Here is an 18,425-nt window from a genome sequence, read left to right as displayed (position 1 = left end):
TTTTTTAAAAAAACCAGTTCTTTGGCAAATCTCCTATGTAAGCCCCCATCAGTCAGAATGTTGAACCACTGGAATCCACTGGAAATAAATGTCAGGAGGAGCTACGTGTTTGCCAACTTTATGTTCTTATATTTCCAATCGTAATCTCTCCAGACATGGAGCAAAATGTTTTTAAGATGGAATTCTTTCTTAGACGAAGAATGTCTATTTCCAAATCCTGCAACTTCTATCTTGTCTGACTCTGGTTTCACTGAAGATGGGTGATGAATCATTTCTATAAAATCTCCACGTTCAACTTCTGGGACTTCAGTGTCTCAGACCTGAGCTGAAGGGGCTTCCACGTGGGACCCAGATAACATGCGCATGGGCCAAGGCTGTGCTGACTCCTCACTTCCACTGCGTCAACTTGTCACCTTCCGAGTGAGGGAGAACGTGCCGACAGGCACCACCCGGGGTCGTGCCCATTGGGGGAGAAGTAAGGCCACCCCCAAAGTCTAGGGAAGCTAACCGCCATGTTCACCTCCGTGCCAACGATCTCAGATCACGGCCACAAAACTTGCAGTGTGCATGGGAGGTGGAGCAGGTACAAGTGGACAAATACATGGCAACCTGCACCCTCTCCTTCCGAACTCCCAGCACCCTGACACTGCCAGGTGCCCACCTCTCCCCCAGAAGACCCAGGCGTAACTGGTCCTGGAAGCAGAGCCTGAGGAAACACAACATCCAGGAGCCACCAGTGCCACCAACAGGAAGCCACCCACCTGGAGGACTGCTTTGGAACAACACGCTTCCCTACTGGGCAGGCCCATGGAAGTTCATCTTTTCTATGACTTACAGCTGAAACCACCCTGAATGACACACTAGGTTTCACTTATACTGACATCCTTCGTGTTACCTTTGCTACAGCCTCTAAAACAGTGGTTCTCAACCTTCTGGCCCTTTAAATACAATGCCTCATGTTGTGACCCAACCATAAAATTATTTTCGTTGCTACTTCATAACTGTCATGTTGCTACTGTTATGAATCGTCATGTCAATATCTGATATGCAGGATGGTCTTAGGCGACCCCTGTGAAAGGGTCGTTTGACCGCCAAAGGGGTGGCGACCCACAGGTTGAGAACCGCTGCTCTAAAATTATAAAATTCCAGGACAGAGATGAGGGAAAAGTCCACTCAGGTACCTAAGACGATGAGTACGTCTTATCTTCAAACGCTAAGGGGAGTTGTGAACACTGGCGTAGCTTTTAATAATATAATTCAATTTCTACAAATTCTCCGTTCCTTATGTCTGCCAGCAAGTCTAATGTAATCCATTTCTGGAGTCCAAGAAATAGCTCAGGACTCCAGACCCCATTTTTAACAGCATGCGCTGTACATCATTTAGAAAAAGAACTACCTTCCTCTGTTAAGACATGTCTGCAATCTCGGGGCTTACGATAAATACCAGACTTTCACCTCTGAAGCTTTCTTCTCTCTTGAAGAGCTGAGTGGGCAGAGCTATTAAACAGCTTAAGGAGTCCACTCAGGTCTACACATTGTTTGGGATGATATAATCACACGGTTTTAGTTTAGCTGGACCACAACAATGTAAATTATTGTACCTTGCTATTATAGGGTGCCTTTCACACTTATTTCATCTATTCTCATAAAAATCTTTGTGAGTGATGATGATTATGCCCCCCACTTTAGAGATTAAAGACTGAGTTTGCAGGGACTTGATCTGCATTATGCCATTAAGTCACAGAGGCACTTGTGTCTGGAACTTGGGCTGCTACAGGTCAGCTGTCCAACATCCTTTAATCAGATTAGCTTTTCCAATGTAAGAAGGAATGGCCCCTCGGCTCCCCAAAGCCCATTGCCCACTATGCGAACCAGACCTGTGTATTTAACACTCAAAATGCTGCAGACTGCAATGCTGATGGTGGATTTCCATCCCCAGGGTACTGACAGGGGGAACTGTGTGTGTCTCTCTCTCTCTCTCTCTCTCTCTCTCTCTCTTCCCCGCAGGCCTCTGTGCTGTGAGAAGCGAAGGTCACACCCCAGGGGGATGAAATGCTTTAAAAGACCAGTAGTCCTTCTTCAAAGACATCCCCTGGACAGACAGCTCCTCAAGACCAGGTGCGCCTCCAGGCTCAGACTGGAGGGGTTGCTCGGGGAGCCGGGGGAGACTGGTGGAAAGGAGGCAGGCCCCGACAGACTCCGCGCTGACAGGTACTAATTACCAGAGCAGCGATAACCAGGCCAACAAAGGAGGGCACAACATTTTTTAAAAGGCACTGTAAGCACAGGATCAAAAAAAACTCCAGCCCACTCGAGACCCACAGAAGCAAGCAAGAAGCCACCAAATCGCAAGCAGGAATCCCGTCTAGAGCAGAGGAGGGGATTATCTCTCAGTAAACATGCGTGCTCTGCTACAACCTTCGAGACTGCCTCTTGCCAACTAATACCTGTGAAAAATGCTGCGCGATCCATTTTTCTCCTGCCTGCTCCGACATGCTCGCAGGAGGGAAAACAAAAGGCTAAATGGATGGACTTTGGCCCTTATCCTAATCTAGATAGTAGATGATGAGAAAGCCTTCAGCAGAGAACTAAAGGAAGATAGTCTTTGTGGGAGGGCCTTGGAGCTTCAGAAAGAATGTTGGCAGGACTGATGGCTGATAAGGTCAAGCTTCACCACCACCTAACTCAGGAATTCAGGGTGGATCAGCACTTTCCCAACAGAGATAAGGCCGGCTCTTTCCCAGCCACCCAAAGAGACCTGGTGTAGACTTCTGGGAGCTCCTGGGAGCCAGGGGAACATAGAAAGCCATGTTCCTGCTGCTGAAAGAGTCCATCTAGACTAGTGGGTCTCAACTCTCAGAATCGCTTGGGGAGCTTTGTAAAAAATGTCTGGCCCCACTCAACCCAAATCTGTACCCAGCCAGCAGCAGTTTTTACCAGCCTCTCAGGAGACTGTGCGCAGCCGGGCAGCGTGGAGAACCACTGGTGTAGACCAGGGACTGCGACACTTTCTCTGCGAAGGGCCAGATAGTATTTTTGGCTTTGGGGAATACAGTCTCTGTCTCAACTCAACTCTCCCCCTGTAGCTGCTATAGACAATAGGTAAGTGAATGGATGTGGCTGTCTTCCAATAAAACTTTATTCACAAATACCCTGAGTGGACAGTACTTAGCCTGTGGGCCATCCGTAATTCGTTGGCCTGTGGTTCAGACTATAATTTACCCCATGCAAGCACCCCCCCCCAAAAGATGCTGCAAATGGTCATATACTTCATCTCAACACATCCGGAGGCTAGAGCTTCTCAGGAAGGATGAATGAAAACATTAACTCCAGAAAAAAAGTTTCTGAAATAACGAATGTGTTCAGCATTAAAAAGAGAAGGCAAATAGAAGGACATATCAGCATGAAGACAGTAGGAGAAAACTCTACAAAATGGAGTTGCAGAAAACGTACTGGGACTGGGTACTGAACGGCTAGCTCACCGGTTCACACAAATCAAGTCGGGTTCTTTTAACCTTATGGGGACACGCATGCTCAAATCTGTGTCCCAGCAAAGCGCCTATGTCTGCTTTGGTCAGGGACAAAAATGACCTAGATCTTCTTAGGTACCAGATGGTACAATATTAACACCAGATCTTTCCTCTCCAACGAATGGGGTTTTGGTCTGGTGATTCCCATAACTCAGGGAAATCCCACCCTCCTCTATCCCCTTCTGCTCCAATACTAGAAATGGCTGTTCTAGTTCATTCTTCCGTTCACCACCATGGCCTCATTTCTCCCTATAATCAGCCATTAGGGATAAATCAGGTCCCCACCATTTAGTGTATACCAACACCAGGTGCCACATAAATATCTTTGAAAACTAAACGAATAGTTTAGCAATCCTACCGTGGGCCATGAGAAAGTCAAAAAGCAGAAAGCGCTCTGCCTTCCACTTGCCCCATTTAGTGTTGCAAAACAGTCCGATGACTTGTCAGCTTACAGCCGGTCTGTATTTGCAGGTCACTTGGACAATGGGAGGGCAAGGGGTTCCAAAAACCCCGCCGGCTCTTGTGAGCTGCCTCTGCCATGACTAGGAAAGGGTACAGAGCACTGAAGGCTACATGCACAACCAGATGTGGGTTCAAATCCAAGTTCTACCACTGACTGGGCATGTAACCTTGAAAAAGGAATTCGGCCTCTCCAACATTCAGTTCCTCGTGTGTCCAATGGAGATAACACCACGTGCTTCACAATGTTGCTATCATAACCATGCCCAAAAACTCTAGTTCGCTAAATATTGCTCCTCTTAGCTTCAAGTTACCAACAATGAGGGAATCATGGGAAATGAGCCCAAGTGTTATTCTGTTCCTAGGACCAGGGCAAGGGCGCGCCTCCCCGCTTTAACTGACTAGCACTGAGGGCAAGTTGGGCTGTGAGGCCTGTGCGGCCGATTGCAGCCCAGGGATGCTACGGATCCTACCACCAGCAGCTCCCGACGTGGGCCCAGACCTGTAGGTGACACCTGTTAGATCATGAAGATTCAAGCCAATAGGACCACTGTCTTGAACTTGATCCCGTGGCCAAAAGGAATTCATTTGAGTCACATCTAAGAATTTTTCTCATTGTAGCTGGCAGTTCAGATTAAACGGCAAAAAGAAAGAGCTTGGGTCAAAGCCCCAGGGACAGCAGCAGCCTGATGAACCGCTTGGATTCCTTCTAGACTCCATCCGTGGTCTTTGACACAGGACCCAGCAAGACCCGCTGGCCTCCCCAGCCCGTCATGAAGACAGGCCCGATCTGGTCTCCAGAGCAGCCCACACGCACAGATGCGGAGGTGGCGTCTAGGCAGGGGCTTGTGGTGGTCGGGAAATGGAGTCTGAGGAGCACGTTAGAATTTCAAGTCGACACCACAGTCATCTGTTTCCTCTTCTGAAGGTTTCTTCAGACGCCACTTGGAAGACAGCATCATCAGAGCTCCTTTTCTCCTGGGCATCCATCAGATCCCATGGAGCTCGGGGAGGGATGGAGCCCAGAGTGATTCCCTATTGGCCCCAGTGTGAAGGGAGTGCCAAGCCTGGAAATCAAAAACTGGCCGCTGAGGGATGTCCCAGCTCCACAGGACCACAGGTTCTGAACCAGGCCCTACATTCCCTCAGTGGCCGCGAGGCTGGGTGCGTTCCTCCCTCGCTCCCTCAGCTGGCTGTGCGATCCGCGGGCTGCAATAGGTCCTCCTATATTTGCACTGGTGAGGGCTCCAGTCCTGAGTCCCCAAGCTCACTGGCTGCACTGGCATAGGAGCCAATAGGTGAGACACACCTTCTTCCCTAGGCAAGTTTTCCTTTCAATCACTGGCAAGAAACTTCCCTCCAAGTTGTTCTGCTACCTCCTTCTCTCCCGTAGCATTCTGGGAAACACTGATTGGAGAACCTCTTTGGAGACCTAACCAAAAGGGACCATGGAACAGATAAGGTGCTACTGGGAGGAAACTCTATGGGGTGGAATCATATGAAGTGACCAATATTCAGCCCTCCTGAAGCTACAGAAATGACAGTTTTCTATGGTTCAACCGAGCTTCTACCAAGTAACTTCCTGAAAGGTTGAGAATCGCTAACGCAATGTTCTCAGAAACAGTGAAAAGCCAGTACTTCTACTAGATGTGACTTCGAGGCACCAAGGCCATGGGCTGCCAATCCTATGAGATCAGTTCAAGGGGACCATATGCTGGGCCATCAAAGTCATCTTACTAGATTTCAACAAACTGAAATCTTACATAGTGTCTTCTCTGACCGCAATGGAATTAAATTAGAAATCGACAACGTGACATCTTTAAAAAGCCCCAGCAACTTACTTTCACAGAACCCGGGGTCAAAAACTCAATCACAAAGGAAATGAGAAAATATCCTGAACTGACTGAAGAGGAAACCCCCACACTTTGAGGGATGCAGGTAAAGTGATACTTAGAGGAGAATTTCTACCTTTAGAGGCTTTGTGAGAAAATAAGGAAGGTCTGAAATCAATGATCTAAGTTTTCACTTTAGGAAGCTAGAAAAGGAAGAATACATTAAAGCCAAACTAAGTAGAAGGAAGAAAATAATAAAGAAAAGAAAGCAATAAAATAGAAAATAGACAAGAAATGGGTGGGTGGGGGGGAATGTAAACCAAAAGCCAGTTCATCGCAAAGATAAATACAGTCGATAAAAGGGTGGCTACACTGACTAAGAGAAAAAAGAAGGCACGAATGATAAATGTCAGGAATGAAAGAGAGGACCCGACCACAGGGCCTCCAGGAATTAGAAGAATTATAAGGGAGCTCTGCGAAAACTTGACAAACTTGACTAATTCCCTGGGGGCTGATTCCAGCTCCTTACCTGTTTTTTATACTTTTATCAGAACAAGCCACACACATTGTCTCTGGCTGCTTTTGCAGTGAAACAACAGGGCTGAGTAGTTGCCGCTGAGACCATGTGGCCCACAAAGCTGAAAATATTTCCTCTCTGACCCCTTCAGAGAGAAGTTTACTCACGGTCAGATTAGATAAATAGACAAATTCCTTGAAGCACACAAATACTGGAACTGATTCCAGAAGAAAGAGAAAATCTGAACAGACCTGTATCTACTAAAGGTACCGATTCTGTACTTACAACATTCTCACAAAGAATTCCAGGCCCCAGTGGCTTTTCTGGTGAATTCTATCACATGGCTAAGGAAGCACTAATGCCAACCCCACACAAACTCTTTCTGAAGAGCGAGGCGGAGGGAACACTTCCCAATTCATTCTGTGAGGACAGTGTTATCCTGATACCAGAATCAGAGAAAGACATTACAAGAAAAGAAAAACTGTGGAGATTTTTAAAGTAAAACCCAGCCTCTGAAGCAGGCATGAAGGTGACTCACTGCATTCTGATGGGCAGTTAAACAAAATACAAAAACCACCTAGGACATACCAGTATCTGAAGAATGAGAGAAAACAACCTAGAAACAACATGCCATTAGACCTGAGGCCCTGCATTCTCGCAAGGCACGTGGTAAGAGACCACGTTAGATTCCTGTTCCAGGTGGGGGAGAAGCCCCGCCTCGCTCTTCCTCATGCGGCTTACTCACCCTCCACAGCAGCTGCCATAGGAAAGACCTAGGGCCCCTTAGCCCTAAGTCCGTTCTGGATAAAAGCTTTGACCATGTCCTCATGTTCAGAGCTGGGCCACCAGAGCCGAATGCCTGGCACTGTGGCCGGCATGTCACAGGTAGGTCTTTCCACGTGTCAACTAGACTCAGGTTTTCAGGAAGTAAAAGCTGCTGGGACCGACTCTAACATTCTCCCCAAGCTCACTGGCACCCAGGACAGTCACGGCCGTGCGCGCCTGTGGTGGCTGCGAAATGTGGCAGCTCTGCCGGGAAGGGTCTGACTGGGTCAGCACCACAATGCCTTGCCTTCCGAGGGGGACCTGGTTCCTCCAGTCCCCGAGGATCTACTGAGCACCAGTGATACGGGGCCTCCTCCGCAGCCTCCCAAACGGAGAGGGCTTCCCTCCGAGGACATCAGTGTGTGTCCATCTAGCTTGAGGGGCAGAGAGAGTTCCCCGATTCCCTGGGTTATACGGTGTTCCTCCACCTTCGGGGGCAGCCCAAGAAAGGACCCTACACAGAGACAGGTACTCGACGTGTGGGAAGGTTCCTGATCTTTCCATCCGGGATCAACAGAACCAGGTGTGGCTTTCCCGAGGCTCAGCGACACAGCGCTAACTGCCCAGGTCTCCGTGAAGGCCTTTCCCATGCCGACAAACACGGGGCTGTTTCGTGTCACTCCCTGAAATTGGCTTATTCCCCTCTTCCCCACCTGAATGTAAGCGCCACGAGGGCAGGGACCTTTCCTCTGTTAGGCGCCACTGTATGCAGTGCCTGGGCACAAGGGAGGCACCTGGTAAGTGTTTGCTACAGGAGAGGCTAGCGGATGACCACCTGATCCCAGGGCAGCACACCGATGACCTAACAGACACGAATAGGAAATTCATGAAGCTGTCTTGCCCGAGTAAAGTTTGGTGTCTGCAGATAACCCAGCAGAGAAATGGCTTTTAAAGTCACATGTGTTAAGTGGACGCGTCAGTGAACTCACAGCTGGCGTACGAGCGGCTGTCGTCCTCACACATTTTGTGCAGATGCTGGAACTCCTCCTGTGCCAGCTCGAACCGCTGCTGCTTAATCTGGTAGATTTCTTTCTTGGCATTGAGAGCCTCCTGGGCTACCACTAAGTATTCTTTCAACATCCGTTCCTGCTCTCGCCTCCACTGCTCTCTGGGGTCCTCGATCTGGGTGAGCTCTGAAATTAAAAGCATAAGACGTGAGTGAAATAAAACAGACACACACACACAAAGAATGTAAGGGACTTCAAAGTCAGATCTTTAGGTTGACCAAGAGTCAGGCGGCTATGGCACTAGTGAGTATGAAAATGAATGACCAGGCCCTATCGCGTTTGGCTCAATGGTCTGAGCGTCGGCCTGCAGACTGAAGGGTCCTGGGTTCGATTCCAGTCAAGGGCACATGCCCGGGTTGCGGGCTTGATTCCCCAGTAGGGGGCGTGCAGGAGGCAGCTGATTAATAATTCTCTCTCATCATTGATGTTTCAATCTCTCTCTCCCTCTCCCTTCCTCTCTCTGAAATCAATAAAAATATATTTAAAAAAAGAAAGAAAATGAATGACCAGAACGCACGCTATGAAGTCTACATAACAAACCTTCCTAAAGTGTGGAACATCTTCTATTTTTATTTTTTTAATATATATTTTTAATTGATTTCAGAGAGGAAGGGAGAGGGAGAGATAGAAACATCAATGAGAGAGAATCATGGATCGGCTGCCTCCTGCACGCCCCCTACTGGGGATCAAGCCTGCAACCCGGGCATGTGCTCTGACCGGGAATCGAACCCCTGGCTTCCTAGTTCATGAGTCGATGCTCAATCAGTAAGCCACGCTGAGTGGGCGAACACCTTCTATTTTTATATGCACAATTAAAATGAGGAGAAAACTATACAGATATGAAATTGTTCACTGGGCAGGGAAGACAATACCCGACAATTTTTCACACTGTAAAGAAATGTTGGCAGAGTAGAACCAAAAGAGCTCATGGCGGTCAAGCTCACAGATTTCCAGCCCTCCGCTCACCAACCTCTTGACTAGGGTGCCTCGGCCCTGCTGCCCTCTGACCTGGCCTGCTCCCCTCCCCCTCCCGCACCAGACCGTGCAGCCCTGCATTCCCCATGGACTTGCTGTCTCCTCCCGCCCATCAACTCCCCATTTCCCACTCTGCTTTCTCTCCCTGCAGCTGATCAATGTTTCTCTCTCATCACTGATGTTTCTACCTCTCCTTCTCCCTTCCTCTCTGAAATCAATAAAAATAAATACATTTAAAAAAAAAGAGTTGGGTTCTCAGAAGCAAGTTTTCTGAATGGGGTCTTTGGCCCCTTATGTACAAATTATTACAACAACAATAACCTTTCTTGCTCCTGCGGGGGAAAAGGTGGGTTCTCTGAAGGCCCCAGAGGGAAGAGGTAGGTGCCCCAGGCGCTGGCTCCTCCCAGTTGTGCTCAAGGAGGCATTAAGGAAGTCCTAATGTCTAGAGTGTCCTGTGGAGTCCTTGAGGGTGGAGACTGGGTCTCACTTTCCCCGTCCCCAGGGCCTGAAGAGTGGCCGGCACAGAGACGCGCTCTCTAACACCTGCTGTGACTCAGCACGCAGACAAGCAGACGAGCCGCGCGGAGGAATGACCAGGCTGAGTTTACAAGAGACGAGCCAGAACAGGTCCCGGCCTCAGCGGCAGGCAGGCAGGCTTTCCAGAAAGATTGTGTAAGGCAGATGCCTATGCTGTTCAGTCATACCGCCTGGCCCCAGGAGGCCAGGGCCTGCGGGTGAGGCCTGGTGTGCGCAGGCCCAGAGGCCAGAGGCCTGGCCGAGCAGCCCTCGACTCTGGGAGTGGCCTCCCGCTGTGGGAACTGCCCTCCCCTGTGGGAGGGGCTCTCCCCTGTGGGAACTGCCCTCACCTGTGGGAACTGCCCTCCCCTGTGGGAGTGGCTCTCCCTGTGGGAACTGCCTCCCCTGTGGGAGCGGCCCTCACCTGTGGGAGCTCCCAGCAGCACCTGGAAAAGCAAGCTCAGACACCCCAAACACACACAGACTCGAGGTACCAGGTCAGCCAAGGTGATGGATCCACCTAGAAGCCCTCTTGCCACCCAGATACCTGCCTGGGAGGCCGGGCCGGGCCTCTCCCGGGTGCCCAATCTTTGGGTAAGAGCCACACCAGAGAGCAAGGCCGAGCGCCACGTCTCAGAAACTCCGCTGCCCCAGGACTGACACGGGAAGCCTGGCCGGTCAGATTTTTTATTTTAGCTCAAATTTTTTATTATCTGATTCGATGAACATAAAATTAAATTTCAATAAAGAGAATCAGAACAAACATAAAAGGGAAAGAGAAAATAACGATTTAAAAAAACTGTTGCGTATTGAAAAGGTGCATTTCAGATGAATGCAACTTCTAGAACTCATTTTCTTCCATTGTAATTGAAGGGCTTCGGGTGAGTGAGGAATTCTCAGGGTAGGCCGTTTCTATGCACACTCTGAGTAAACAGCACGCATATGAGTACTTTGAAGCGTTTGAGGTGCTAAATGAGCTTGTTGCTTTCTTGTTTAACCATCTAACCCGGAGTGGCCTGACAACAATGCTACCCTCCGCGAATGATGTGTATCCAAACTGCTTCTGTGTTTTATTGCTTATTTTTCAGTTACAGTTGACATTCAGATGAAATATCTGGGTCGGGGGACCACTCTTTGAACTACATGGCTGCCAATCGGGTTTGCCATTCAGGAAGTGAGTGGGCAAGGAATCAATGCTAAAGGCGCCACCGTGGGCCAATCGCACTAAGGGACATGCGGAGCCAGAGTGAGGAAAGAGCTCCAGAGTCTCCTGTGGTGGCATGGTGCACCCTCGGGCGCTCCCAGACTGCCCTGTGGTTAACAAACCAGAGGACAGAAACACAGGAAGGGGAAGCCATGTCCCTCGGCAATAAAAATGACAATGACAGAAACACTAGAATGAGAAAGTGTGGACCTAAGAGGGAACTGGGTCCCCAGATGATTCCCCATCGAGGAAGGCTGATGAAGAGGCAGAAGGGACGGAAAAGGTCTAGAATGAAATGGGGCCCGTGAAGCAGGGTGTGTTGCCCTTGGCACTCCTGACATTTGGGGTCGGCTCATTCTCTTGTGGGCCGTTCTGTGCACCGTAGGTGGTTTAGCAGTGCGCCGGCCTCTGCCCACCTGTGTTATGCGTGACAATCCAGTATTACCAGGTAATGACCAAGTGTCCCTGGGCGGCAACATCAGCCCCGGTGAGAACCACTGCTCTGAACAGTCCTATAAAGAAGGCTGATGTGGTCAAGGCCCACCATTTTAGCCACAGTCTTTATGCAGAGACCAAAAAGGGTTGGTGTATTCAAATTAAACATACAAGCCAAAATGAAGTTAAGGTAACCAGGTGGGCAGTTAATTGTACTAATAACATGTAAGCTGGAAGCTCCACTTTACAATAACCAACCTTCTCATTGTGAGAAATAGTCTAGTTCAGTGGTCGGCAAACTCATTAGTCAACAGAGCCAAATATCAACAGTACAACGATTGAAATTTCTTTTGAGAGCCAAATTTTCTAAACTTAAACTATACAGGTAGGTACACTGTTATTAACTTAATTAGGGTCCTCCTAAGGCTTAGGAAGAGCCACACTCAAGGGGCCAAAAAGCGGCATGTGGCTCACGAGCCGCAGTTTGCCGACCACAGGTCTAGTTCCAAACTGCCTGGGAAATGTATGCCTTAGAGTAGATATTAAAACCCTCCATTGGACGTACGCACGCAGTCCCGAGCAGCATACAGGCATGGTAGCTACGTAACTGCTTCACTTTTTTAAGAACTCGACTAATGAAAAGTTCAGATTCCATGGATCCAATCCAGTTGAATGCTGCACTGGACAGTAAAGATCGTTTTGCTCTACAAAAAGGGTTTAGCATCCTTGAGGTCACCATGGAAACTCCTTCACACACAATGCCTCAAACGTGGCGCTCTACTTACTGTTTATGTGGTCCATGTAATAAATTCCAATTTGTTTATCATATACCGTTTCCCATCCTAAAGGAAGCTCATCCCCAACACAATCGGCAAAGGTCAAGGGCTTTGTTATCCTGCAAGACAAAAATGAGAAAAGCACATTTCAGAAGCAGGTCAATTCCGTGTGAGTTTGCCGAATCAACTCCAGAATCAGGTTTTAATGCGTAATTATATATTATCTAATTGACTGGTTTTTGCCCCAACTTTGGGTTGGAAAATTAAATCACCGGCTTTGCCTAAGCAATAATCAGTCACAACATCAGTACACTCATGGTTAAAAGCATTATTATCTCAAAGTGCAACTTTAAGTACCAGGGAAACAGATATTGAAAGTTACAGAACAGGTAAGACAAGCATCTTCTCCCAGGCAGCGTGTTTAATGAGGTGATGACAGCGGAATGCGGCTCGGCTCGTCCGCAGCAGGACGGCAGCTCCGCTTTGTTCTCGTTCCCTGTGAACTGCTCTCCCCCACCTCCCCCAGCTGTCCATCCATTTCAGCTTCCATCTACCCCAAATGGACTCTTTCTATGACCAGTGGCCCTAAGCTAAGGAGTTAAATATTAACTACTGACCAAATGCAAAAATCTAAACGGGCAGCGTAACAATCGGAGGAGATGCCTACTGAATACTGCCCGGGCGCCCCATACAGTAGGAGTCAAGGTTGCGAAGGGTCCTTTGCGTTTTCTGAGGAAAACAACAAGAGCACATTGTCTGCAGGCCTCTCTCCTTGAAGTGACGCTGATTAAAAACCACGGTTTGACACAGATAGATGAAGGCAGGCTTTCCAGATGGGCTTCGTTATAAGGAGAACTCCCCCCTGTCCCACACCCCGCGATCACACTGATTGACAAGACGGCTCTTGTAGAAAACGGGCCACACCTATAATTGTCTGAGTCGGGGCAGCTCTCTACGCGGTAGTCGGTATAAATGCACACTGGCTGGCACGCATGGGAAGCCGATAACCTAAATTTCACTCACTCAAACCCTCCCACGTGCTCCGCTCAAGTCCCTGGCCCGCAAGAGCGCCGTCAGCTTTGAACATGTTATTCCCCCAAACTGGCTCGACAATGAGGCTTCGTCTCTCCCAGTCACTCTTAGAAATTGCTGAACACCATCGGAATGGCCCTGATCGGAATGTCTTCGTTTTAAACATGTGGTTTCAAGAAATTAGAGTCAATATCAAGACAGAAATATACAGAAGTTACAATGTGCCATGGACATCCTCCCAAATACGATGCACTCAAGACTCCATTGCAAGAGTGTATTGCGTGCGGGCCCCATCCCACAACACGACGTCTACAGCACGACTCCTTTACGGGTCGGGTCGGCAATGGTGTCAGTGGCCTGGTTCCAAGTCAAGCAGGTAACAGCAGGGGTCTGTGTGTGATTCAAGTCCTGAATGGGACCAAACTGCACCCAAAACAAGGCTACTTTAAGATACACTGAGCTCTGAGCACCTCTCTGCTATGCTAGATTCACATATAAGCCTAGAGAAAGATGCCCAAGCGCAGGCGCATTCTAAGCACGTTTACATCTAGGCTCTCACTCAGGATCTCACATTTACACACAGGAGCTCCTCCATCAACAAGCAGGTGGGAGACCTGACCTCACAGCACCGCTGAGCCCAGGTCACTCGCTTTACAGCTCAGAATTGTTATAAAACTATTATAAGTTCATATTTTCCCATTTCCTGTCCAATAACCAACGCAGGTAATTATAATAACACTTCTATCCTCCTTGCTTCAAAAACAAACTGATCCCTCCACCATTTTGGTGAATTTTATCCTGGCTTGCTATCCAACCCATATCTCTGATTCCACTTCCCTTCTAAGCCAAGCACGGAGCTGACATGAGCACCCACAGAATCGGTCCCTCAGAGCGAGCCATCGGCCTCTGCACCCACAGAAAAACGACCAAGTCCCTGCTGTTGGTCTCCTCAGTCCTCAGGGCCCACATGTGGGGCCCGTTCACTCTCTCCTGACGGCAGCGTGGACAGTGCTGGGGGTGCCTGGCTCTCTAGACAGAAGTGGTGAGCTAGAAGGCGAGGGGCTCACGCAGCACAGGGGGCAGCCGACAGCAGGGAGGAGCGCAAAGCCCTCTCCGGGGATGCAGCCACCACACTGTGCAGTACACGCGCCCGCAGCAGCACCCACGGCAGCCAGCCGCTAAGAGGGCTCCCCATGGGTCGTGCCTCCTGGTGTCTATGTCCTTGTGGTCCCCTCCCTCACTGACCAGAGTTGACTTGTGCAACCAATAGGATACTGTGGAAAGGACAGTGTGTGGCCTCTGGGGTGAAGTCATAAAACACACCTTGCTCCCTTGGTGCTCTGGGAGCGCTGGCTCTGGGGGAACCAGCACCAGGCGGTGAGGGCACTAAAGCAGCTCATCGGAGGGCGCACACTGGGAAGAACCGAGGCCTCCTGCCGACAGCCAGCACCGACAGCCAGCACCGACAGCCAGAGGAGTGAACCACCTTGGAAGTGGACCCAGCAGCCCCAGGTAAGCCTAGGAGTCAAGTCTAGGAATAGAAGTAACTTCTGTTTTCACAAACAGTCCGCTACGGGGATAGTACAATTTCACTAAGCACTGTCCTCCTACTGACAGCGGCGTTACTTTCTCATTCGCACGAGTATACATATTCATGAGAGCTGCTGTGCAAGTCAGTTCGGTGATTTCTTAAACAGTTAAACGAAGAGTTTCCATATGGCCCTGCGATTCCATGCCTAGTGTATACCCAAGAGAAACAGAAACACGTCCGCACAAAAGCATGTCCGTACCAGCATTACTCACCGCAGCCACAAGGTGAAAGCAACTAAGGCCATCCGCGGATGAATGGATACATAAACCATGGCCTGTCTACACAATGGAATATTATTTAGCCATGGAAAGAATGAAGTGCTGACACAATCAAGTGCGGACGGACCTTGAAGTCGCCGTGCTGAGTTAAAGAAGCCACGTGCTGCGTGGTTCCATCTATGAGAAATGTCTGAAATATGCAAATCCATAGTCAGAGAGGAAACCAGTGGTTGCCAGGGGCTGGGCACAGAAGGATGGGAGTGAGTACTGGTGGGTATGGGCTTTCTTTGGGGGTGATAAAAAAGTACTGCAGCCCTGACTGGTTTGGCTCAGTGGATAGAGCGTCGGCCTTGGGACCGAAGGGTCCAGGTTCGATTCCGGTCAAGGGCATGTACCTTGGTTGCGGGCACATCCCCAGTAGGAGGTGTGCAGGAGGCAGCTGATCGAAGTTTCTCTCTCATCGATGTTTCTAACTCTCTATCCCTCTCCCTTCCTCTCTGTAAAAAAATCAATAAAAATATATTAAAAAAATAAAAAATAAAAAAAATAAAGGATCCAGACAGAGAAGCACCGAGGCAAGGAGGTCAAGTCTCCTATAGTCCAGAAGCCCCGGACTCCAACTTTCGCTTATTTTCTCTCTTCTGTTTCCTGCATATGTCCCCAGCTGACGTCATACTACATACACTTTCATACACTGGTTTCCTTCATTTGTGTATTTCTCCGGGTCCTTGTACTCTCTGTCAGCAGCACTTTCTATCATGTCGGAATCTTCCATTATGTGCAGCAAACCATCATTCATTTACCAGGCACCTCAGGTCACCTATGAAAGCAGCCTCCTGTTTCTGCTCTATGGTAGAGAATGAATGAGCTGACAGTAAGCACTGACATGTATGGCCAAGGTGCTTGGCCATGAGCATACGCACCAGTGAAACAAGGGATGGTCTTTTTCATCGCGCTCTGGGGATAGCTTTCACGCGTTTGTTCAAGGACTCAGAATACATCCATATGGCGCAAGCGCGCTTGACTGTCAAGGAACAAGTGGGGAGGAGTACAGTGTAACTTGAAGAGCATTTTCAGAATGTGGGGGAGTTGGGGAAACATGTAAGCAATGAACTGATAAGCAGGGTACCCACTGTTCCCACACTTCAAAGCATACTCTAATGCTGTATCTTACAAAGATCCTGTGATTACACTGGGCCCACCTGAATAATTCGGAATAATCTCTCCATTACAAGATCCTTTAGTCACATCTGCAAAGCCCCTTTGGCCATGTAAGGTAACATATTCACCAGTTCCAGTCCAATAGGACATGGACATCGTGGGAGGCCAGCATTCTGCCAGCTACAGACAGCCGCTGGGGGCTGCCGGCCAGCGAGGCTGGGCAGGGCAGTCCGGGGCCGCGAATCCATGCCCTCCTTCCCGCCAGGCTCAGGGGGCCCCCAGAATGCCTGCCATCAGCTGTACCGCACTGCAGAAAATGAGAGGTGGGCAGCAGATGCGGAGAGCAGAGAGCAAAGTATGAACACTGATTCTTAACACACTTGCTTTAGTGAAACAAGTCCAGGACAAGCCGGTGGGACGGTGCTACACTCGCCATTCTCCTGGAACAAGGCGACCTCCATATTTCCAATTCCTGCTGGTTTTCAGTAAGCTACTCAGAGAGGATACCGTCCAGCCCAAGTCCAGCTCCAAACCAGTCCTCGGGAAATTACAACGACTTTCTTCGCCTTTTCTCACATACCTGCTCACAGTGAGTTTCAGAGCCCGTGGAACATGGACACTGGTCTGTTTGTAGTTCCTTATGCGATGGATTAGGCCCTGTTTGCTGTGCTAGTTGCTCCCCAACTTCAATGGCATAACATGGACACCCGAGAGCGGGTTCCCACTGAGCACTGAGCTCCCTGAACTTGTACTAAAACCCTGATAAGCACAGCCCGGGACTTTCAGCAGATTCCCGGAGGAGGTTATCACCCCAAAACACAAAGCTGGGAAGCTCTTTTAGAAAGATGCCTCATTTCTCTGTCAAGTTTAAATGACCAGTCAATGTACCACGAACCTGTCACATTCTTCCTGAAAAGTCACTCAAATCATCACATTTATATTTTTTTGTTGTTGTTAATCCTCACCCAAGAATATTTTTCCATTGATCTTTAGAGAGAGTGGAAGGGAGAGGGAGAGACAGAGAGAAAGAAACATCAATGTGAGAGAGACACATTGATTGGTGTCGAGCCTGCAACAGAGGTACGTGCCCTTGACCGGAATCGAACCCGAGACCCCTCAGTCCACCGGCCAATACTCCATCCACTGAGCCAAACTGGCTAGGGTTCAACATGTACATGTTAACTCCAGATACTTATTTGGAATAACACATGTGCACTGACTTGACAATTGTCATCGAGTTCCAACTTGAGAATTTAGGGTAAAGAGTAATCACACTTAGAACTCAATCTAAATATTGCAATTGACATTTCAGTATATTAACGTAGCACAAGGGACCCGATTTTAGTGATAAGAGTCATAGAATCGTTCTTGAATTACATTCATGATTTCCGTGTGAAAAGATTAAGTCTTCTTGAGAATAAAAAAAAAAATTCTACATTCTCAGCTTTTCATCGACTCCAACAGAAAGCCAACAGTTACAGTTCACAGACAAATTCCCAGACTAATCTGAAGAGCAAATGGCTCCTCAAAGACATCTCAGGAAAGAGAAGACACGGAGGTTTGTGAATGGCAGTGCAGCCACGAGACGAATGACCACAGAGAATGGGGTGCGGGAGAATCCCTTTCCCCGTGTGGCCCCCAACTGCACTGTGGGAGACCTCCGGTCTCCAAGGCTTCGATTCAAACAACAAAAGGTGCCTTAGTATTTTCAAGTCTTACCACTGTCCTTTACGCCTCGACCACGTACATCTTACTCCGGTTTTCCCAAGTGTCATTCCCAGGAACAAAGCACCAGGCAGGGGTGCATTTGTCCCCCTGAACCTCCACATGCCAAGCCGGGGGCCAGCACGTTCCGAGGGGCACACTTCTCACAGGGGGGACACGGCCGGCTAACCTGAAGGCAGATGGATGGCGGAGTCTGCTCCCAGTCAACTTACCCGAGTTCGAAGGTCAATGTTGCTGATATTTCAATGGGGATATTAATCAGATCACAAAACCCCACTTCAGATCACGGCAGATACATTTTTTAATAGTCACAATCAAGTGCTCATGCCCGATCAGTTAAGCCAATATTTAAAGGCTGCCTCGGATAAGTTAGCATTCATTACCCCAAGCAATGGAGGAGCAACAATGCTAACGCTTCCTCCAAACCCTTGCTCCATTTTCCTCTTGAGCACAGAAATACCACGTCTCCTGGTTTCCTGGGTGGCTGGGTGGAGCCACGTGACCAGGCTCTAGCCCAGTGGTTCTCAACCTTCTGGCCCTTTAAATACAGTTCCTCATGTTGTGACCCAACCAGAAAATTATTTTCGTTGCTACTTCCTAACTGTCATGTTGCTACTGTTAG

The 18,425-nt window shown here is 48.9% G+C and overlaps 1 protein-coding gene across 1 annotated transcript in view; it reads right to left on the bottom strand.

Moving 5' to 3' along the window:
- WWC3 (WWC family member 3) overlaps positions 1-12,190 on the bottom strand; it is a 73,687-nt gene extending 61,497 nt beyond the window's left edge. Inside the window, exons 1-2 of the mRNA XM_014528827.1 lie at positions 12,086-12,190; positions 8,093-8,296 (exon numbers count right to left, since the gene is read on the bottom strand). Of these exons, the coding sequence (XP_014384313.1) occupies positions 8,093-8,296; positions 12,086-12,101 (220 nt within the window). The 5' untranslated portion in view covers positions 12,102-12,190. The remainder of the gene's footprint in view (positions 1-8,092; positions 8,297-12,085) is intronic.
- Positions 12,191-18,425: the final 6,235 nt, after the last annotated feature.

Source organism: Myotis brandtii, unplaced genomic scaffold, assembly GCF_000412655.1.
Source record: "Myotis brandtii unplaced genomic scaffold, ASM41265v1 scaffold655, whole genome shotgun sequence".
Classification (NCBI taxonomy): Eukaryota; Metazoa; Chordata; class Mammalia; order Chiroptera; family Vespertilionidae; genus Myotis; species Myotis brandtii.
Note: the sequence above shows the minus strand (reverse complement) of the source record. Positions and strands in the feature narration are given on the sequence as shown.